General features: G+C 38.7%; 1 protein-coding gene and 1 pseudogene across 2 annotated transcripts; one reads left to right on the forward strand and one right to left on the reverse strand.

Moving 5' to 3' along the window:
* Positions 1–815: 815 nt before the first annotated feature.
* On the reverse strand, positions 816–22,679 carry ZNF235 (zinc finger protein 235). Of its 2 annotated transcripts, none has more exons than XM_010372475.2 (5): positions 22,607–22,679; positions 21,008–21,068; positions 17,566–17,692; positions 16,788–16,871; positions 816–3,662 (listed from the first exon to the last, which is right to left on the reverse strand). In XM_010372475.2, the coding sequence occupies exons 2-5, from the start codon at positions 21,020–21,022 to the stop codon at positions 1,684–1,686; spliced, it is 2,205 nt and encodes a 734-aa protein (XP_010370777.2). In that variant the 5' UTR covers positions 21,023–21,068; positions 22,607–22,679; the 3' UTR covers positions 816–1,683. The 2 variants fall into 2 exon arrangements, with proteins under 2 accessions (XP_010370777.2, XP_010370776.2); XM_010372474.2 differs by having other exon boundaries at positions 16,776–16,871.
* Positions 11,499–11,780, forward strand: LOC115900778 (annotated as a pseudogene).
* Positions 22,680–23,740: the final 1,061 nt, after the last annotated feature.

The raw sequence follows: 23,740 nt of genomic DNA on the forward strand, positions 1-23,740 counted from the left end.
AAAGCAAACAAGATTTCGCTGTAAGGGATTATCTGTAATTTTTTGAACAGTTAAAATATCATCCCAACCTTCCATGTCACAGTAAACAATTGTTAGCATATTATTACCCTTCTATTATTTCTATGCATATAATCACATCATTAGGTGGACGGACTTCTATTAATTGGATCCATCCAAGGAAGGATCTAACCTAGTTTTCTCATGAATAATGTTTTCTCTAGTCATTATAGACCTCTGATAATCTTAATGGCTGTATATTATAAGGATTTATCAAGACTTACTCAAATATTTTACTGACATTTTCCTTTTTGAATTCAGGATAAAGATCCTTGTGTACAATCTTTCTCACTTTTGTCACAATCTCCTAAGTGAAATTTCTAGTGCTAGGACAGCCAGGTCAAAGAGTATTTATTGTCCACTAATACCAAGAGGTGTTAAGCATAGAATGCTGTGTAAACGGTAATCCATCTAAATCATTACATTGAATACAATTTCAAGGTTGGGCACAGAGGTTCACATCTGTAATCGCAACACTTTGGGAAGCCAAGGTGGGAGGAATGCTTGAGGCCAGGAGTTTGAGAACAACCTGGACAACATTGCAAGGCTCTGTTAAACAGAATAAATAAACAATAAGATAAAATTCCAATAAAGACCCAACAGGTTTCTTGCCCTGCCACTTCCTTTTAAGGGAATAAATGTGACAAATTAATGTGTTTGAAATCTGCCAAAGCTCCTTCTAAAGTGGTCTAGATGCAGGAAAGACTACACATAGAAAAGCAAGTAGACCTGAACCTGAATGAAAATAATGAAACCAATTATTAACAATTCAAGTTTACTAAGAAACTTTTTGTCATCAGTAACTACTTTTAACACTTTCAGAGTTACAGTAAAGCTTAGTGTCCAAAAATTCTAATCATGTAAATTGCAGAGTCACATTAGATAAAAACAGTATTGTTCAGTCTATAATGACGCTAAAAATCATACTGTACACGACTGATACACTGTACAAAGAACTAAGGCTGAAGGATGGGAGCCAGTCATGTCTTTTTTCCAAATCTGTATTAGTATGGATGGCAGTATTATACACTTCTCAGTACTTACTGAAACTAACGTTATTAAGGCTACTTGCAGGATTCCTTTTGAATATAAATTAATATAAATTTACGGTACAAAACAGACTAGAATTTTCAAGTATTTGTCCTAATTATAGGTATTTTCTTCACTTTCTTCAGTAATTGCTGGGCCCTATTATGAGCTAAGCACAATTCTACATGGTAGAGATACAGTGGTGAAAAACACCTCCTTACATAGAGGTTACATTTTAGTTGACATCAATTTTTTCTGTCAATCATACTTTTGTTAAAGGAAGGCCTCTCTCCTGCACAGACTCTGACAAGACTTTTCTGCTGTGTTACATCTTAAGAACTGGGACACTTGTAACTCTGATATAAACACTGATCATATTTACAGAACAAAGTTTTCTCTCATCTGTGAAATATGACGTTTGTAAAGAATTCATGTCCTGACCAAGTCTAAAACACAGCATTTGAGAGACTTCTTTCCCGTCAAGATTCTTTGAAGCTTCTAGTTTTACAAGAACTTTTCACAATCATCAGCATGGACTTCCCAACGGAGACAAAGATGTGAGCTCTAACTGAAGGCTGAACCACACCTCTCTCATTTCTACAGATTCCCTCCAGTGTGGACTCTCTGATGGTAGACGAGATGTGACCTCTGACTGAAGCCCTTACAACAGACATCACATATGTAAGGCCTCTCTCCAGTGTGGACTCTCTGGTGCGTGTGAAAATGTGAGGCCTGACTGAAGCCCTTCCCACACTGCTGACATGTATAGGGTTTCTCTCCCGTATGGACCCTCTGATGAGCACTGAGACCAGCACTCCAACTGAATTCTTTCCCACATTCCTCACATTTAAATGGTTTCTCTCCAGTGTGAATTATCTGATGGACTTGAAGATTTGACCTCTGGCTGAAGGCCTTACCACAAGTGTCACATTTATATGGTTTCTCTCCGGTGTGGACTCTCTGATGGGCTTGAAGGTGTGAGGCCTGACTGAATCGCTTCTGACATGCATCACACTTGAATGGTTTTTCCCCAGTGTGGACGCTCTGATGGGCTTGGAGATTTGAGGCCTGACTGAAACCCTTACCACACTCTTCACATTTGTAGGGTTTCTCTCCCGTGTGGACTCTCTGATGATTGTGAAGATTCAAGCTCCAATTGAAGCGCTTCCCACACACTTCACATTTGTATGGTTTTTCTCCAGTGTGGACTCTCTGATGTGCTTGAAAATACGAACTCTGACTGAAACCTTTACCACACACGTTGCATCGAAATGGTTTCTCTCCTGTATGGACCCTCTGATGGCTCTGGAAACTTGAGGCTGAACTAAAACCCTTGCCACACTCTTCACATTTATATGGTTTTTCTCCTGTGTGGACTCGTTGATGACTATGAAGATTAAAGCTCAAACTAAAGCACTTACCACACTCATCACATTTGTATGGTTTCTCTTCAGTGTGGACTCTCTGATGGGTATGAAGATTTGAGCTACAACTAAAGCGTTTACCACAATCCCCACATTTATAGGGTTTCTCTCCGGTGTGAATTCTTTCATGGGCCTGAAGATGTGATCTCTGAGTGAAGCCCTTCCCACACACCTCACATTTATAAGGTTTCTCTCCAGTGTGAACTCTGCAATGAATGTTAAGATCTGTGCTACGACTGAAGCCCTTCCCGCAACTGTCACATCTATAGGGCTTCTCTCCTGTGTGAATAGGCAAATGAGCATAAAGATGTGAGCTCTGATTAAAGCTCTTACCACACTCGTGGCATGTATAGGGTTTCTCCCCTGTGTGGACTCTCTGATGAGTTTGCAGATTTGAGCTCTGACTGAAACCTTTACCACATTCATGACACCAGTAGCGTTTTTTTCCAGTACGAACACTTTGTTGAACAGGAATACCTGGGCTATGACTGGTGTCCTTCTCGTGCGTACTATACGCTGGAGACTTCTTTCTCAAGTGTACCTGCTTATGAAATTCGAGACTGGAGCTATCATCGAAGGCTTCTTCACATTCATTACCCTGGTAGGTTTTCTGTCCTGTGTGAACACTACACCGGGTAAGAGGTGATACCTTTAGGGTATCTTTACCACAGTCACTATTGCTATGAGCTTTCTCTCTTTTGTGCAGTATCTTATCATCACGGTGGTGTGAAATGCAACTGAAAATGTCAACATATGGAGCGAATATACATAATTGGTTTTTCATCTGAGTCTGCTTACAACTTCTCTGATAATTCTGTGTCTCATTCAGATATATTTTACTCCAAGAATTCGGAACTTTCTCAGTTGGAAATTCTTGATTTTCAATGATCCTGGAGTTATCCCCTACGTGATTCACTAGACGGCTGTCATCCACAGAAGCTTGAACAGATTCTCCTGCTCCCACCTGACAGGGGGAATCATGGTGCTTGGGGAACTCAGAGCTCTTTCCTTCAATATTTATCATGGAGTCTTGACTTCTGGCTAATTTGCTCACAACATGTCTCTTGATTTGCCAGCATGAAAGCTCTCCCAGTGAAAAGCACCTTAATCCTGCTTTGTGAAGAGTCGCCATCTCATTTAGATTCCTGTCTCCTGAAAGGATAGAGAGAATAAGGAATAAAGGACCAAGAGACTGACATTAGCAAAGTAGAGAAATTAAGAAGATCTAAGCTCTCATTTTCCCCCATGGAAACGTTAAAAAAACAACTAGACTGGCTGAAATAAATTTATAGGAGCTCCGAAAAGCAGCTGCAACCAAGAGAACACTAAATTTTTTAAAAAGCCATATTTAAGAGAGATAATTTGAGATCAGCCCAGGGTGAGTGCTTAAGATTTATCTTGGGTCTTTTCTGAGTGTGTGTCTTGCTGTCTGTGTGTATTCTCCAGTATACACAACTCCAAAATGAATGCTTTGTCCAGATGTTTCCAAATTTTACACATAGTTCCTTCGGTATCGGGCTTTAGTTCGTGATGGAAATTTTCAGCTTATCTTTACCATCATGGATTTTCTTGGATTTTATTGCCTGTGGAAACACAGAACTACAGATCTAAGAATAGGACAGGAGGTAGAAACCAGTCAGCTGCAGAGCAACAAAATGATATCTCAGTAAGTACTTGGAAAGGAAAAAATTGACTTCCTTGCCTATAAGAATGGTAAATTAAAAGTCACCTCTTCTTTGGCTACAGGAACTGAATCATAAGTAGCAACTACATAAATCAGGCAAAATAACATGCCTCAATTCTAGGCTCTCATTATACAACCTGCACATTTAGAAATGTGCTCAAAATAACTGATAGACAAATCCATATTTATAGCTGGAGATTTCAATACCCCTTTCCAACAGCTAGTAAAGCAAGTAGGAAGATGCGTGGTGGCACTCATATAACCCAGTCCATGCTGTGAAAGAGACAGCTGCCCTGGCCCCTTGGGGGTCAGAAGTCACCATGCCAAGGACTGTGTGAAGGGCGCTAAGTTCCATTGGGACCCAAGCTCCAGTTCTTGAGAAGCCAAGAGGAGGAAGCACCAGACTTCCTTCCAAACAGTGGTGCTGGTAGCCTCCAAGTCTCTTCCTCCAGGCCGCCTGTGAATATGCCATCCAGAAACCAGTCCAGCCCAGCCAAGATGATGACCTGTGCCCTTGTATGCTGCTCAAAGACTACCAGAACTTTCCCAGAATTGAGAAGGTTGATGACGTTGTGAAGACACTTGTCTTTGGAGGCGGCCAACCAGTAGAAGCCAAAAATTAAGCCAGAATAGTTTTTAAAAAAGGACATGGCAAGCCCTGAGGACACCAGCTCCCCAGAGACTAGAATTATCGACTTGAACATCAAGGTCCACGGTTGTTTTTTTTTTTTCTTTTGAAATGGAGTTTTGCTCTGCCACTCAGGCTGGAGTACAGTAGCACAATTTCGGCTGACTGCAACCCCTGCCTCCTGGATTCAAGCGATCCTCCCACCTCAGCCTCCCAAAGTGCTGGGATTACAGGCATGAGCCACTGTGCCTGGCCAAGATCTGCAGTTACAAAAAACACATGCCAACACATTGAAAGGACAAAGCCCGCAAATGCTATCTGCTGATGAACATCGACCAGAGGAAAAAGATGCTCAAAACCTCCATAAGACCTATTATGACAACTCTGGGAAGACATGCAGGGAACGGGGGATTGAAGACACCTTTCCCCTCTGAATTATTAAACAGCCCACTGACCGTGGCTTTTGACTAAGAAGGCTCTGTGAATTCAGGTTTTCCAGAATGCACAAAAGCTGAAGAAACAAAAAAGGTCTTAGCTGCAGCAGCAGCAGCAGCAGCCAGAAAACAAAACAAAACAAAAACAATCAATTATGTTAAAAATAAAGCAAACACAACAGAAAACAAGTAGGTAATAAGTGAAGATACAGGCTTGAAGCAATATTATCAACCAAGTTGACTACCTGGCCTTTATAGGACACTCTATCCAATAAGAGCAGAAAATGTTATTTTCAGGTGCACATGGAACATACTCCAAGATAGACCATATTCTAGGCCATAAAACAAGTTCTAACAGAAGCAAAAGGAGTCAAGTCATACAAAGGGTATTCTAACCACAACTGATTTAAATCAGAAATTATGAATAGAAATGTCTCTGCAAAATCTTCAAATATTCAGAGAATAAATAACATACTTCTAAATAAACTGTGGATCAAAAATAATTCAAAACTTTAGAAATTAAGTGAAAATAAAAAAACCAACATATCAAAATTTCTACTTAAGGCAAAATTTATAAAGCAGAAATGTGTCAAAGAAACTAAAAACACAAGAACAAATTAAATGCAAAGTAAGCATAAACAGAAAATAAGAGAAATAAATAGCTAGTTCTTTGAAAAGAACAATAAAATTAATAAACTCTAGCATGCATGATAAAAACAGAAGATACAAATTACAAATATCAGTAATGAAAGGTGACATAATTATAGGTCCTGTATGTATTATTAAAAAGATAAGGGACTTATGAACTTTATGGCAATAAATGTAACAATGCAGATGAAATGGACAAATTTCTTTAAACACACAAATTAAGTTTACTTGAGAACATACAGATAATCTGAATAGCCCTTACCTACCAAAGAAATAGAATTCATACTTACAAACGTTTCCACAAACAAAACTTGAGGCTTATAGAGCTTCATCCATGAATTTTACAAAACATTTAAGGAAGACACAATACCAATGCTAGACAAACTCTTCCAGAAAAATGAAAAGCTGTAAATACTTCTCAACACATTTTAGGAAGCCAGCATTATTCTAACACCAAAATAAGACAAACACATTCCAAGAAAAGACAACTACAGACTAATATTCCTAATAAACATATTTATAAAATTCTTAACAAAATGTTATCAAATCAGATCTAACAATGTATAAAAAGGATAAATCATGACAAAGTAGTGATTATCTCAAGAATGCAAGGCTGATTTAACATTCTAAAATTAGACCTAAATGCTTCCCTCAGAAAATCAGAAACAACGCAAGTATATCCACTCTTGCTACCTTTATTCAACATTACTGAAAGTTCTAGTCAGTGTAGTAAGACAGGAAAAAAACAACATAAAAGAAATACAGATCATAAAGGAAAAAATGAGCCAGATAAATAATCTGAAATACTAATTTTAAGGAAGCTCAATGAGATACAAAAGAAATTTGAAAAGCAATACAAAAAATCAATTCAGGATATCAATGAGAAATTTACCAAAGAGAAAGAGATCGATATCTTTTTTAAAAAGCCGAACAAATAAAAACTTCTGGAAATGAAAAAATCATTGAAGAAATTACAAAATACAGTTGAAAGCATTTACAATAGACTAGACAAGCAGAAGAAAGAATGTCAGTACTTGAAGACAGGTCTTTTGAATTAATCCAGTCAGTCGAAAGTAAAGAAAAAAGAACAAAGAAAAAACAAAGCTTTAAAAAATATGAAACTACATAAAGCAACCAAACCTATGAATCAAAGGTATTCCTGAGGGAGAAGAAAAAGTAAAAAGTTTGGAAACCTAGTTAAGGAAATAATTGAGGAAAACTTCCTAATCTAGCAAGAGCTTTAGACATCCAGATAAAAGAGATCTAATGAACTCCAGGAAAATACATTGCAAGATGGAACTCACCACAGCATACAGTCATCAGACTAAGGTTTATATGAAGGATAAAATCCTAAAATTGGCAAGAGAAAAGTGTCTAGTCACCTGTAAAGGAAGCTCCATCAGACAATTCAACTTGTAGAAACCTTACAAGCCAGAAGAGATTGGGATTCTATTTTCAAGTTACTTCAAAGAACAAAAAAATTTTGTATCCTACTAGAATAAGCTCTATAAATGAAGGAAAAATAAGCCTTCCCCAAATAAACACTGAGGGAGTTTGTCACCACTAGACCCGCTCTACAGGGAATGCTCAAGTGAGTTCTAACCATGAAAACAAAAAGTTGATACTTGCCATCATAAAAGACACAAAAGTATAAAACTCGCAGGCCTTATAAAATAATTACACAAAGAAAGAAGATAAAGAAATCAAATGGCAACATAACTCATCTTACTGATAAAGATACAGACTGAAGGTAAAGAGGTAGAAAAAGATATTCCATGCAAATGGAAACCAGAAACGAGCAGGAGTAGCTATTTTTAGATCAGATAAAAAAAGACTTTAAATCAACAGCAGTAAAAAAAAAAGACAAAGAAAGTTATTACATAATGATAAAGGGATCAATAAACAAATAAAACAATCCTAAATATATACACACCCAACATCAGGGCACCCAAATTCATAAAACAAGTATTATTAGACCTAAAAAAATACACAGCAATACAATAACAGTGGGGGACCTCAACACCCCACAGACACCACTAGATAGATGACTGAGACAGAAAATCAATAAAGAAACACTGGACTTAAATTTTAGGTCAAATGGAGCTAACAGACATTTACAGAACATTCTACCCAACAGCAGAATATACACTTTTCTGATTAGTGCATGGAACATTCTGCAAGATAGAACATATATTAGGTCACAAAACAAGTCTCACCACATTTTTAAAAACCAAAATCATACCAAGTATCTTCTCACACCTCAGAATAAAACTAGAAATCAATTCCAAGAAGAAGTCTAGACACTATACAAATACATGAAAATTAAACATGATCCTAAACAATCTTTGGGTTAATGACAAAATTAAGACAAATTTTAAAATTTCTTGAAATGAATGCAAATGAAAATACAATATACCAAAGCAAAAGCAGTACTAAGAGGGAGGTTTATAGCGTTAAATGTCTACATTAAAAAAAAAAAAGATAAAAAATTAACAAATTAACAACCTTATGTCTCACCTCCAGGAACTAGAAAAACAAGAACAATCCAATCCTAAAGCCAGCAGAAGAAAGATGTAACAAAGACCACACAGAATGAAATAGAGAACCAAGGAACCATACAAAGGATCAATGACATGAAAAGCTTGTTTTTATCTTTGAAAAAATAAAACTGATAAACTGCCAGTAAGACTAGCCAAAAAAAGAGAAGATCCAAATAAACATAATCAGAAATGAATAAGGAGACATTACAACTAATACTATAGAAATACAAAACATGATCAGAGACTATTACGAACAATACACTTGAAAACTAGAAATTCTAGAGAAAATGAACTAATTCCTGGAAACACACAACCTTCCAAGATTGAACCAGAAAGAAACAGAAATCCTGAACAGACCAGTAATGAGCAGTGAGATTGAATCAGCAATGCAAAACCTCCCAAGAACAAAAAAGCCCAGGACTAGACAAATGTACAGTGGAATTCCACAAAAGGAACAAAGAACTAGTATCAATTCTATTAAAACTCTTCCAAAAAATCTAAGAGGAGAGAATCCTCCCTAACTCATTCTACAAAGCCAGTATCGCTCTGACACCAAAGTCAGATAAAGACAAAACAAAAAAAGAAAACTACAGAGCAATATCCCTGATGAACGTAAATGCAAAAATCCTCCAAAAATAAACACAACCCCCCCCAAAATACCCCAAACCAAATCTAATAGCACATCAAAAAGATAAGCCACCATGATCAAGTGGGTTTTATTCCCAGGATGCAAGAATGGTTCAACATACACAAACCAATAAATGTGATTCAGCCTATAAACAGAATTAAAAACAAAAATCACATGATCATCTCAACAGATATGGAAAACCATTTGACAAAATTCAGCATCCTCTCATGATAAAAGCCTTTGACAAATTAGGCACAGAAGAAACATACTTCAAAATAATAAAAGTCATATATGACAACCCATAGGTAACATGCTGAACGGGGGAAAAGCTAAAAGCATTCCGTCTAAGAACTGGAATAAAACAAGAATTGCCCACTTTCACCACTCCTATTCCACATAGCACTGGAAGTCCTAGGAAAAGTAATCAGGCAAGAGAAAGACAGAAAACTAATCTAAATTGGAAAAAAGAGTAAGTCATTTAGTATCTGTTTTCTGACAATCTGATCTTATACCTACAAATCCCTAAAGACTCCTCCAAAAGAATCCTAGATTTGATAAATGACTTCAGTAAAGTTTCACGATTAAAAAAATCAATACACAAAAGTCAGTAGCATTTCTATACAACAATAATGATCAGGTTAAAAACCAAATCAAGAACATAATCCAATTTATAATATCTACAAAAAAAATTAAAATACCTAGGAATGTATTTAACCAAGGAGGGGAAAGAGCTAACCAAGGAAAATTATGAAACAATAATGAAAGAAGTTGCAGATGACATTTAAAAAATGGAAAAATATCCCCTGCTCACGGATCAGCAGAATCGATATTGTTAAAATGACCATATTGCCCAAAGCAATCTACAAATTCAGTGCAATGGCTATCTAAATACTAATGTCATTTTTCACAGAATGAGAAAAAACAATTCTAAAATTCATATGGAAACATAAAAGAGCCTAAATAGACAAAGCAATCCTAAGTAAATAACAAAGCTGGAGGCATTACATTATTTGACTTCAAATTACACTACACAGCTATAGTAACCAAAACAGCATGGTGCTGATATAAAAATAGATACATAGATCAATGGAATAGAAAAGAGAACCCAGAAATAAGTCACATACCTACAGCCAACTGATCTTTGACAAAGTTGACAAAAACATACACTGGGGAAAGGACATCCTATTGAGTAAATGGTACTATTTAATCCATCTTGAGTTCATTATCTGAGATCTCCTGAGATCCATGACAGATTTTAGTAATAGCCATTCTGACGGGTATAAGATGATATCTCACTATTGTTTTAATTTGCATTTCTAGAAATCACTGGTGATTTCAACCACAGGAGGCAACCTGAAAAGGCTCCAAGTGGTCAAAGTAGAAACAACTTGGTAACAAAATAAACAATGCAATACTGGATTATAACACAAAGTATGCAATAAATACATATGAGCCCATACTGATTACACAATGGATATTAAGTGACAATAAGGAGTTACTGTTGTAGATAGACACTGATAAATCTATGGGTGATAAGACATTCTCCAGAAAAAAATATGACATTCTCCAGAAAAAAATAGAAGAGAATAGATAAAACAGGAACAGTGGAAAGTTGATAACTGCTAAGACAGTATGGATATACAGTTTGTGGCATTATTACTTTTCTATGTTTTTTAAGTTTTCAAAATAAAAAGTTTAAAGTCATAGAAAGGAAAACAAATAGGTCATCCGAATTATGTGTATGTTGGGGGAAGGGTGGAGAAGCAGAAATTATCCATTTAAACTATCAAATCAATTTTCATTAACAGAAAAAGATGTAAAATTAATGTTAAAACTGAACTGAATGGTGGCATTACAAATGGTATCCTACTAAGTCATTTTTATCACATATCTCCCTCAGTTTGGTGGATTATATGATATCTTAACAAAGGACATAAGCAATTTTAGAATTAATGAAAGTTCTATGTTTTATAAATTTCTGAAGTATATGGAAATATATACATGTAGACTATGATTCTACAGAACACTCCACCCAATAACAGCAGAATACACATTTTTCTGAAGTACATGCAGAACATTCTCTAGGATACTCCATATGTTAAACTACAAAAAAGCCTTAATAAATATAAAAAGATTAAAATCACACAAAGTATCTCTGCTGATCAAAATGAAATGAAACTAGCAATGAACAGCAGAATAAAACCTGAAAATTCCATAAATATGTGAAAATTAATACACAACCAACCAACAGATCAAAGAAGAAATTACACGGGAAATTACAAAATATCTTGGGATAAATGAAAACAAATCCACTGCAAAAACAGTGCTAAGGGGGAAATTTATAGCTATAAATGCTTATAAAGAAAAGGAAGAAAGGTCTCAAATCAACATCATAACCTTACACCTTAAGGTACTGAAAAAACTAACAAGCCATCGCCATTGCCGAGACCAAGATGGCTGCAAGACTTTCTGCCTTCTTCAAGAATGCCTGGGCCAAAGAGTCAGTGCTGGTTGTGTCCTTCACCATTGCAGGCCATGCTATAATTCTGCCCCCACTCAGCCCCTACACCAAATACGCCATCATGATCAACCAGGCCACACCCTACAATTACCCAATGCCTGTCTGAGATGATGGCAGTGTGCCTTACGTGTCCAGCCAACCCCAGGACTCCTAGGGCCCAAGCCTGGAGTGGCTGAATAAACTGTGAACATCTCCACTGGCGGGGAGGAGGACCCTCCCCAGTGGCTCCCAGTAAAAATGTGAAAACCAAAAAACAAAACCAAATTAAACCCAATGCTGACAGAAGAAAGGAATCTAATTTTTTTTATTTTTTTTTGAGACAGAGTTCCACTTTTGTTGCCCAGGCTGGAGTGCAATGGTGTGATCTCAGCTCACCGCAACCTCTGCCTCCCGGGTTCAAACAATTCTCCTGCCTCAGCCTCCCGAGTAGCTGAGATTACAGGCATGTGCCACCATGCCCAGCTAATTTTGTATTTTTAGTCGAGGCAGTGTTTCTCCATGTTGGTCAGGCTGGTTTCAAACTCCCAACCTCAGGTGATCTGCCTCCCTTGGCCTCCCAAAGTGCTGGGATTACAGGCATGAGCCACCGTGCCTGGCCAGGAATCTAGTCTTATGAAGATAAGAGCAAAAATAAATAAAATTGAGAATAAAGGATAGAGAAAATAAAACAAGAGTTAGTTCCTTGAAAATATCAATAAAATTGACATTTAGCTAGATTGACTATGAAAAAATAAAGACTCAAATTACTAAAATCAGAAATGAAAGTTGGTACATTACTACTGACTTTATAGAAACAAAAGGATAAGACAGTATCATGAACAAGTGTATGCCAACAAATTAGATAACCTAGATGAAATGAACAAATTCTCAGAAACCCACAACCTAACACTGAATCAGGAAGAAACAGAATATATGAATAGATCTATAACTGCAAAGGATATTGAATCAGTGATCAAAAACCTCCTAGAAAAGTCCTGGACTTTCACTAGTGATTTCTATTAGACATCTGAAGAATTATTAGCACCAATCCATTTTGCTCTTCCAAAAAACTGAAGGGGGGAATACTTCCTAGTTCATTCTATGAGACCAGGATTCCCCCAATACCAAATACAAAGATACTATAAGAAAAGGAAACTATAGACCAATGTCCCTTATGAACACTGATATAAATATCCTCAACAAAATCCTAGTAAAGAGAGTTCAGCAGCATATTAAAATAATTATACCATGACCAAATGAGATTTAGTTCTGGAATGCAAGGATGGTGTAACATATGAAAACCAATCAATGTAATATACCACACCAACAGAATGAAGAAGAAAACATATGATCATCTCGATGTAGAAAAAGCATTTTACAAAATTAAAAATCTTTTCATGATAAAAATATTTAAACCAGGAATAGAAAAAATCTAACTCAACATAATAAAGGCCATACATTAAAAACCCACAGTAAACATCATATTCAATGGTGAAAAATGGAAAGCATTTCTTCTAGTACCAGAACAAGGCAAGGTTGCCCACTTTTACCATTCCTATTCAACACAGTAGTACTGCAAGTTCTAGCCAGAGATATTATGCAAGAAAAATAAAGAAAAGGCATCTAAATTGGAAAAGATGTAAAATTATCTTTGTTCACAAAAGATGTATGTAGAAACCCTAAAGATTACAGAAAAATAAGTTACCAATTTAATATTGTTACCAATATCACCCAAAGCAATCTATAGATTTAATGCAATCCCTACTAAAATCCCAATTTCTTCTTTGCAGAAATAGAAAAACTCATCCTAAAACTCACATGTAATTGCAGGAGACCACAAATAGTCAAAACAATCTTGAAAAGAAGAAAAAATACGGAGGAATCTTTTTTCCTTTCTGATTTCAAAACTTATTATAAAGCTACATTAACCAAAACTGTTATAAAGACATATAGACCAAAGGAACAGACTAGAGAACTCAGAAATAAACTCTTGCATGTAGGGCCAAATCATTTTTGATAATGTTGCCAAAACCATTCAATGAGGAAAGGACAGTCTTTTCAACAAATGGGGCTGGGAAAACTGGATATCCACATGCAAAAGAATGAAAGTCAACCCTGACATTATACAAAGATCAACTCAAAATGCATCAAAGACCTAAATGTAAGAGTGAAAACTGGCCGGGTGCGGTGGCTCACGCCTGTAATCCTAGCACTTTGGGAGGCCGAGGTGGGTGGATCATGAGGTCAGGAGTTTGGGACCAGCCTGGTGAAGATGGTGAAACCCCATCTCTACTAAAAGTAAAAAAAAATTAGGCAGGCGTGGTGGCGGGCACCTGTAATCCAAGCTACTCAGGAGGCTGAGGCAGGAGAATGGCCTGAACCCAGGAGGCAGAGGTTGCAGTGAGCCGAGATCACGCCACTGCACTCCAGCCTGGGCGACAGAGTAAGACTCCGTCTCAAAAAAAAAGAAAAAGAAAGAAAAAAAGAACGAAAACTACACAACTTCTAGAAGAAACCATATGGCAAAAGTTTCACGATGCTGAATTTTGTAGTTTCTTGGATGTGACAACAAAAGCACAGGCAATAAAAGAAAAAACAGACAAACTAGACTTCATGAAAACTAAAAACTTATTTTTTTTTTTTGAGATGGAGTCTCACTCTGTAGCCCAGGCTGGAGTGCAGTGGCACGATCTTGGCTCACTGCAACCTCCATCTCCTGGGTTCAAGCGATTCTCCTACCTCAACCTCCCAAGTAGCTGGGATTACAGGTGTCTGCCATCATGCCTGGCTAATTTTCTTTATTTTTAGTAGAGATGGGGTTTCCCCATCTTAGCCAGGCTGGTCTTGAACTCCTGACCTCATGATCCACTCGCCTCAGCCTCCCTAAGTGCTAGGATTACAGGCATGAGCCACCGCGCCCAACCTAAACTTTTTATATCAAAAGACACTGTATCCACAGGGTAAAAAGGGCAACAAACAGAAAGGAGGAAAAGATTTTCAAGTCATACATCTGATAATGAACTAACATCCAGAATATACAGAGAACTTCCAAAACTCAGCAACAAAAAAACCTGATTCAAAAATGGACAATGGACTTGAACAGATATGTCTCCAAAGAGGATATATTAATACAAATGGCCAATAAGCATATGACGAGGTGCTCAACATCACTAATCACTGGGGAAATGCAAATCAAAACCACAATGAGATACCACTTCAAACCCATTCAGACGGATATTATTTAAAAAAAAAAAAAAAAAAAAAAAAACAGAAAATAACAAGTGTTGGTGAGGATGTGGAGAAACTAGAAACCTTGTGTACTGCTAGTAGAAATGTAAAATGGTGCTGCTGTTGTGGAAAACAGTGTTCAAGGGTCAACTGTACTATAATGAAATATTATTCAGCCATAAAAAAGAGGAAAATTCTGACACATGCTACAACACAGATGAACCTCAAAGATATTAGGCTAAGTGAAATAAGCCAGCCACAAGAGGGCAAATATATAATTCCACCTAACTGGAGTACTTGGAATGGTCAAATTCAGAGTCATAAAGTAGAACAATGGTTAACTGGTGCTGGAGGGAGAGGTCGAATGTGGAGTCATTGTTTAATGGGTACTGAGTTTCGTTATGAACAATGAAAACCCTTTGGAGATGGATCGTGGTAATGGCTACACAACAATGTAAATGTACTTAATGTCACTATATACTCAAAAGTGGTTAAAATGTTAAAGTTTTATGTTATGTATATTTTACCACAATTAAAAAATAAATATATGTGAATAAGCCTTGGTGGTACAGTGCTTACACACAAATTCAGGCAAATTAAGGACATGGAGAGTGAAGGGAAGATGGAATTTTTTTTTTTTTTTGAGACGGAGTCTCGCTCTGTTGCCCAGGCTGGAGTGCAGCAGCGTGATCTTGGCTCACTGCAATCTCTGCCTCCCGGGTTCACGCCACTCTCCTGCCTCAGCCTCCCGAGTAGCTGGGACGACAGGCACCAGCCACCACACCCAGCTAATTTTTTTTTGTAGTTTTAGTAGAGATGGGGTTTCACCATGTTAGCCAGGATGGTCTCAATCTCCTGACCTCGTGTTCTGCCCACCTTGGCCTCCCAAAGTGCTGGGATTACAGGCATGAGCCACTGCACCCGGCCAGAAGATGGTATTTTAAGAAAGCCTCTCATGAAATGACTTCTGAGCAGAGGTATGAATGAAATAAGGAAGAGGGGCTGGGTGCAGTGGCTCACGTCGATAATCCTAGCATTTTGGAGGGGCTGAAGTGGGCAGATTGCTTGAGTCCAGGAGTTCAAGAGCAGCCTGGGCAACATGGGGAAACCCTGTCTGTACAAAAAATACAAAAATTAGCAGGGTGTGGTGGTGCACACCTGTAGTTCCAGCTACTCAGAAGGTTGAGGTGGGAGGATCGCTTGAACACAGCAGGTGGAGATTACAGTGAGTGGAGACTGTGTCACTGCACTCCAGCCTGGGCAACACGGTGAGACCCTATCTCAATCAATCAATCAACCAACCAACCAGAAAGAGGACAGAGGTTTAAGAAAAAACAGCATTCCAGCCAGCGAACAGAAAGTAAAAGGCTGTGATGCAGATGTCATATTTGAGGAACAAGTGAGGATGGCAGAGACAAAGGGAGAGGGAAAAACAGAATAATAAAGCTAGGTGAGTAGGCAAACATTATACAGTCTTACAAGCTCCTTAAAAACACTAGATTTCACTCAGTGAAATGGGAAGCCAGTGGAGGGTCTGAAGCAGAGGAGTGGTATGATGTGACAGATGTTTTTATTCTTTTTTTTTCCTGAGACAGAGTCTTGCTCTGTCACCAAGGTTGCAGTGCAGTGGCAGATCTCGGCTCACTGCAACCGACGCCTCCCAGATCCAAGCAACCCACCATCTCAGCCTCCTGAGTAGCTGGGAGTACAGGCACACCCATCACATCTAGCTAATTTTTTTATATTTTGTAGAGATAGGGTTTTGCTATGTTACCCAGGCTGGTCTTGAACTACTGACCTCAAGTGATTCACCTGCCACAGCCTCCCAAAGTACTGGGATTAGAGGCTTGAGCCATTGCACCCAGCCATGACAGACGTTTTTTAAAAAAGTCTCTCGGCTGGGTGGAGAAGAAATTATCCTGAATAAAGGAAAAATAACAGCTGTTAACTATGATTCCAGCTGCACAGTTCTCACCTGAATGCTTACCTCTTTGGGTCTGAAACTCTTTCATCCAAAGCTTTTCTTCCCTCTCCAACTGGGATATCATATCCGGTTTGAAGGACTGATGTCCTATAAAAAGATAGTATTTAAGTGAAAATGTTAAAGTGTTAAAAGCAAAGAGTACTGAAAAATTCTGGTTCCAAACACATGATGTAAGTCTCCTCCCTGCCCCTCCATGCAATGTTTAGGAAACATTTTTTTTTTTATCACAACACATTACAAGAAATACATTTACTATCATTGGAAATACATTACCCTATGTAAACTATTGAAATAAAATATTAAAGGACCTGTTTCTAATCTATATCTGTTTTCATCACATCCCTTACTGCAAGCAGCAGCAGTTATTGCCACAATGTGCACCATTCTGGCTAAGGGGCTCTGATATTGTTACTCTATTTTATTACAGAAATGCTGATGCAACTTACTAATTTCCTGACCCACCAATGGATCATGACCGACAAGTTTAAAGAAATCAGGAGGAGCCAAGCTCAACTGTTCTTTTATAGTTCATTTCTAAAAGAAAATCATTTGTCTTGGAATAAAGGCCAGAAACATCTTGTCTCTATGCTCTAAAGAGACAGAAAAGCTCTAGTCTCTGAGCAGTCCCAAAGCCTTAACAAGGGGACAGAGGCCAGGGATGCCACTAAACATCCCAGAACACACAGGATAGCCTGATACAACACAGAATTATGTGGCCCAAAACATCAATGGCATGGAGGTTGAGAAACCCTGCTGAATTACAGAGGGTGCCTGTCCTTACCCACTGAAACCAGGTTCCTAAAGTTCTCCAGCATCACATCTCGGTACAGCTTCCTCTGGGCAGGGTCCAGCAGCCCCAGCTCCTCCTCAGTGAAGGCCACAGCCACATCCTTGAATGTCACTGCCTCCTAGAACATCAAGCACATGTAACCTCAATCTCGTACCCAATGGCCACTGGCACCTAAGAAACTCTTTCTGTAGAGTTACTATTCTTTCCTTTCCACAATCACACCAAAAATGCTAAGGGGAAAAATGAAAATACCTTGTACATGTAACATGGTGCCCTTTATATAGTTAAATCCCTAGAACTGTCATTGTTAAATCATAGCATACACACATTTTACCATTTGACTGATAGCGCCAAATTTTATAAGAAATTTTGAATTAATTTCTTCCCAACAGTGTTTGATGGTACCTATCTTCTCTCATTGGATAGTACCACTATTTTGTCAATCCAACAGGCGTTCATAAAGCTCTGAGACAAGTATGCAGTTCATTCTCTGGGTTCTCAGGAACATGCTATATTGGTCAATTGCAGCAGCATTTAGGGTCAAGGTTAACAGTGCAGGCTCTTGAGTTTGACTGCCTTAGTTCACATTCCAAGGGTGTATCCACTGTTAGTTTTGTGACGTTGGTCAAGTCACCTAACTTCTCAATACCTCAATTTCCACATCTGTATAAGAAGACCTATATCATAGGGTCCTTGAAGGGATTAAATGAGTGAATACTATAAGGAATTAGGATACTGTGTGACATACAGTAAGTACTCAATAAATGTTGGTCATTACTCTTATTATCATCACCATCATCTCTTTCATCCCATTCATGGCTGCATGATAGCTCACAAACATGATTTACAATATATTTAACCATTCTAAATAATGCACATTCGATCATTTTAAATTCAAAAATGACAAACAATGCCACAAAAAACATATTTTTACATAGATCTCAGCCAGCTCATATGGTTATCTTCTTAATTATAAGTTCCGGCTGGGCACAATGGCTCACTTCTGTAATCCCAGCACTTTTGAGAGGTCGAGGTGGGCGGATCACTTGAGGTCAGGAGTTCGAGACCAGCCCGACCAACATGGTGAAACCCTGTCTCTACTAAAAATACAAAAATTAGTTGGGCATAGTGGCACAAACCTGTAATCCCAGCTACTCGGGGGGCTGAGGCAGGAGAATTGCTTGAACCCGGCAGGTGGAGGTTGCAGTGAGCCAAGTTCATGTCACTGCACTCCAGCCTGAATGAGAGAGCAAGATTCTGTCTCCAAAAACAAAAACAAAAAAGATAAGTTCCAAAGTTCCAAGAAGTGGTAATTACATTGTAAAAAATATATATACCTTTGTTTTGCTGGTATAATGTTAATTTTCTCAACTAACTCTTCCTGTAAGAGATTGTAAGTACTCCCGACTCTCCGTACTCTGGCCAAAACTGGACACTATATTATTATTTTTTTAATCTTGAGCAATTTGGTGAGTGATATAAACAGCTATTTATTTAATTTTTTAAAAGATGATCTGATATTATTTTTCTTCACATATTGCCTTTGCTTCATCCTATTGGGATTTTTCATGTATCAGTAACATTACCATTAAGGATATTAAGTCATTTTCTAGAATATATAAATTCCTACCCCTGCACCTGTTTCCTACTTGTCTCATAAAGTCTGTATATGGCATTTTTCTGTATGGAAATTAACATTTTTTTATCTGAAGACACTGCTCATCCCTACATTTGTTTTGGCTGGAGTTCTGATCATCCATGTACTAAACAACTTGATGACACACCTGGCAAAGAGTCATGCACTGAGAAAGGGAATCTGGTGAAGAGTCATGTTATTTTTGGAGCTCTTCATCCACCAGGACATGCCAGGGACACATACATGTATAGCATAGCCTCAGGTCCGTGAATAGTCTCTTCTGTTTTTTTGTTTTTTGAGACAGTCTCACTCTATCGCCCAGGCTGGAGTGTAGTGGTGTGATCTCGGCTCACTACAACCTCCGCCTCCCAGGTTCAAGCAGTTTTCCTGCCTCATCTACATGAGTAGCTGGGATTACAGGCATGCGCCACCATGCCCAGCTAATTTTTGTATTTTAAGTAGAGACAGGGTTTCACCATGTTGACCACGCTGGTCTCGAACTCCTGACCTCAAGTGATCCACCCACCTCAGCCCCAAAGTGCTGGGATTACAGGTGAGCCACTGTGCCTGGCCTTCACCCAAATGAAATATCTGAAACTTCTGGTTTAGGCACTGAAAGCTTTAACTTCAGCTGGGCATTGAGTGGACTTCAGTAAGTTTAAAGCTTCACACCTGTCTATGTTTAAAATATAGGTAAGGCCATCTACATCCTTACAAAGCTGTTCCATGGAGCAAATTTCCTGGCGAATCTCCAAGTGCTATAAAACTTTTAAACTAAGTATGTACATCTTTATAATAACATGTTAATGAATAAAACAGATACTTAACTATAATACAAGGTTTTACTTAGAATTAAAGAAAGAAATCTAGCTCTTGTTTGAAACTAAAATTACTTTCTCTGAGTTTGGCATCAGTCAGATGCTACAACAACAAGCTATACTTTATTCTTTCCATAAAAATGAGGTGTCGCGTACGAGAAAATGAGTCTAAAACTTTAAAGATTAAAAAAATGGTAGAATTCTCAGAATTCTTATTTGGGAAGAGAAGTTATATGGGGAAAAACTGCTATTGTCAATGTCCTTAAAACGGCAAAATTCGTAGATTACATAAACATGGAGAATGAGGAAAAGTAAAATCAGGTAAACGATGGAAAATGACATGATAAAATATAGGTGATATAAAGTTAAATTTAAAAAATTCAAAATTGTACATAAAGTATGATTATATATATATTTGTGAGTGCAAATGAAAAGGAAGGTGGGAAATTATTTGTAAACATATTTGTAATGTGAGAGTTATTTTCCATTTAAAAAATGTATCTGTTAGGCCAAGGCAGGAGGATCGCTTGAGCCCAGCAGTTCAAGACCAGCCTGGGCAACACAGGAACATCCCCTCTCTATTAAAAATAATTAGCCGGTTGTGGCGGTGCGTGCCTGTGGTCCCAGCTACTCAAGAGGCTAAGGTGGGAGGATCCATTGAGCCCAGGAGGCCCAGACTGCAGTAAGCCACTGCACTCCAGCCTGGGAAACAAGGTGAGACTCTGTCTCTAAATATATATATTTAGAAATTTATATTTACATATATAAATATATTACACAGAAATAGATTTTAAAATATTTAAGATATATATATCTGTTAATGTTTATACTATTATTTGGAAATAAAAGGCAAGAGCCTGGCATATAACAATCTTTCAAGCACCTTTCGTTCCCTTCACTCTTCCAAATGCGAAAAATGTGTCCAATCTTTGTGCAATGAGATGTTACTTTAAGAAACAGAAAGGCAAAATAAACTTACCTGGAACTTGGTCATTTCCCCTCTTCCTTCCGGGAAAAGGCAGAGTTCTGGGGGAGTGAACCTGGGGGAGGGAAAGGCATCATGAGATAGGTTAGGGATGCCATTAGTCAACATGGCACTTTATGTGGCACTTTAGAGAAAGGTCTCCCTTTCTCTAGGCAGGCACAGTTACACACAGCTTAGTGAGGAGAACGGGAGCTGGATCCCAGCTACCACTGGTCCCCCTCACCCAGCTGCTTTTGTTCAAGAACATTTCATATTAACAGACCTAAATCAAATGCAGCTGCTTGCGTACTCCTTCTGAACCTTAGTCTCCAAGGAAATGAGACAAAGACAGGCAGGGTAATGTAATAGAGCTAAAATGCCTGGCTTCAAATTTTGGCATTTCTACTTATTTTCTACTGATCAGTATAAACAGTATAAACCTTAAGCGAATTATTAATCTCTCTGTGCCTTAATTCAGTCACCTGTAAATGGGGACAATAATGCCTGTATTCTCTATTTCCTGCAGCTTCTGACAAGCAAGTGCTATTATGCTTCATAAAACTGCCCTTTTGAGTATGCTTTCTAGAAAATGAATCTTTTAAGAAACCCAGAACTCAAAGATAATTGCTCTGTCCTGTGAGTTACCATGACCCTCAGAAAAGTCTGTAACTGTGATTGGTTGTCTAACATAATTAGTTCCCTTGGTAATGACAGTTAAACTGCTACGGATTTTTTTTTCCTCCAATAGATGTAATTACTTGCAAATGTTACTAAGCGGGAGGAGCCTCAAGAAAGTCTCTTTTTCCATATGCATGAAAGCAATGACTACTAAAAACCTAAAACTCTCTAAGAAATGGTATTACACTTCAGTTAACCACACGAGATTACTAGTTATAACCACATAATACTGAACACTTATTAGCACCTCAGGACACCTCCGGCACTCTGCAAATCTGTAATGACGATCGCTTCTCTGAGATAAAACACAGAGGACATTCCCCAGGCTCCGGCTGGAACTAATCTCCTGTCAAGAGGCTAGAAAAGTACAAGAATCCAGGAACGGCCCCACATTAGGCAAGGATTAGAGAAGGGACAGCGGCTCCGTAGCTGGATCGCCGACCCCATCCCAGGTTCAGAGGAGTTTCCAAACAACAGGCGTCTTTTTGAGTATAACAGAATTAACGGCGTTATAAAATCCAACATTTTCCTATGCACTGGTTTTAAGCTTATTTCTATAAAATCTCATTTAATTCTCACAAGAACATCACTGGGAACGCACTAACCCTTTACAGGCACAAGGAAACTGAGACAAGGAAAGATTAACTAACTTGCCCAATATTTTACAGCGAGGAACAGGCAGGACTGGCTGGTATGTGCATGAGGATGGCTAGGGCAGCAGAGAGGGCGGGAGACCCTCAACCTCGAAGCACGACGCGAGCCCGCCCCCAACGCAAGAGGTTCCGCCGAGGGGACACAAACTCCCGCAGTCTCCCAACCCCGCCCTCCAGCGCTGGCCGCGGCTTCTCTTCCCCAAGCCAAGGACCGGTTCATCGCTGGCCCCACGCCCAGGCAAAGAGGGCTCGGAGAAGTCTTGGAGACCCGGAGCTGACTCACCTCCCTGGGAGCTATCTCAGATCCGACCTCGCCTTCCTGGAGCGGAAGTGCCTGCGAGTGCCCACGGTTCGTGGACTCCACTTCCCAGAATTCCTAAGCGGAAGCGCCTCAGAGTTCTCTCACTCCTGGACTACAGTTCCCAGAATGCTCCAAGAGCCGCGCTTCCCACCAGCTGGGTTTTGTTTTGACTCAAGCTGGTTGGGTTTGAGACACTTCTCTGGCGCTACTACTGTCAGATTCCTTTTAGTTTTATTCATTTTAAAAATTCATGAGAAAATAATTGTAAAATTTTTAAAGTGATGGCATATAAAAGTGAAAAGTTCAGCCTGTATTATGAAAATAAGTTAGAAACCAAAATTTTTAGCAGAAACAAAGGGTAGGCTAAAAATGGGATGCGTAAAAGTGACTTAGGCTGAGCTCCGATGGACGCCGAACGTCAAGGAATCTCAAACTTGTGTCAAATGCCGGCTCCCCGAATATCATCAACTCAACCTGTTGATAAGACAAAAAACAGAATTTGTTGTTGATTGCAGCAATGGAGGACAACACTTCGACGGAGCGTTGGCACTTTCACAGAGCAAAGTGTCAAGGCAAGGTTGGAACCGATTCAGAACTGGATGTTTAAGGCGGGTCTTTCAATGCAAGGGATTTCATTAGTATTGCATAATGATCATGATACTACAGTCCGGGATTGGTGGATATAGCAAGGATTTTTGAAGCAAAGAATCTTAAGGTGCAATCTATTGGTACTTTCTTTGGAAGAGATTGAAAATTTGATGGGTCTCTGCGGAAGCATAATGAACAATTAAACAGTTTGCTTGGGCAGGAATCTCCTGGAATAAAGGCCTGCTGATGAAGACAGTTGAACAATCATGTTAGCGCCGAAAGTAAATTGTGATAAAACGGGAAAAGTTCGCTTGTCCCCCTCCCAGGGCATGTAATGGGGGTGTGGCTCGCTTCTTCGTGCCCAGCTGCTCAAACCTCTAGGGGGAGCATGCACACGGCAGGTTGTAGAGCTCCAACCCAACGACAGTGTCTAGGAGTGAATGTTTACAGCTCCTGAAGCCCCAGTGGGCGTGTTTTACAGGGTACTTTTTTAGTTTAGCCATCCGTAGGAGGCTTGTGTTAGCTCAA

The sequence above is a fragment of the Rhinopithecus roxellana genome, chromosome 12 (genome assembly GCF_007565055.1).
Source record: "Rhinopithecus roxellana isolate Shanxi Qingling chromosome 12, ASM756505v1, whole genome shotgun sequence".
NCBI lineage: Eukaryota > Metazoa > Chordata > Mammalia > Primates > Cercopithecidae > Rhinopithecus > Rhinopithecus roxellana.

What these genes read in the sequence shown, in the direction of transcription:
- ZNF235 (XM_010372474.2), bottom strand. An exon ending in TAGGAACCTGGTTTCAGTGG is followed by an intron (nt 16,872 to 17,565) that starts GTAAGGACAGGC and finishes ATCTTTTTATAG; the next exon opens with GACATCAGTCCTTCAAACCG. An exon ending in CCAAAGAGGTAAGCATTCAG is followed by an intron (nt 3,663 to 16,775) that starts GTGAGAACTGTG and finishes CTATCCTTTCAG; the next exon opens with GAGACAGGAATCTAAATGAG.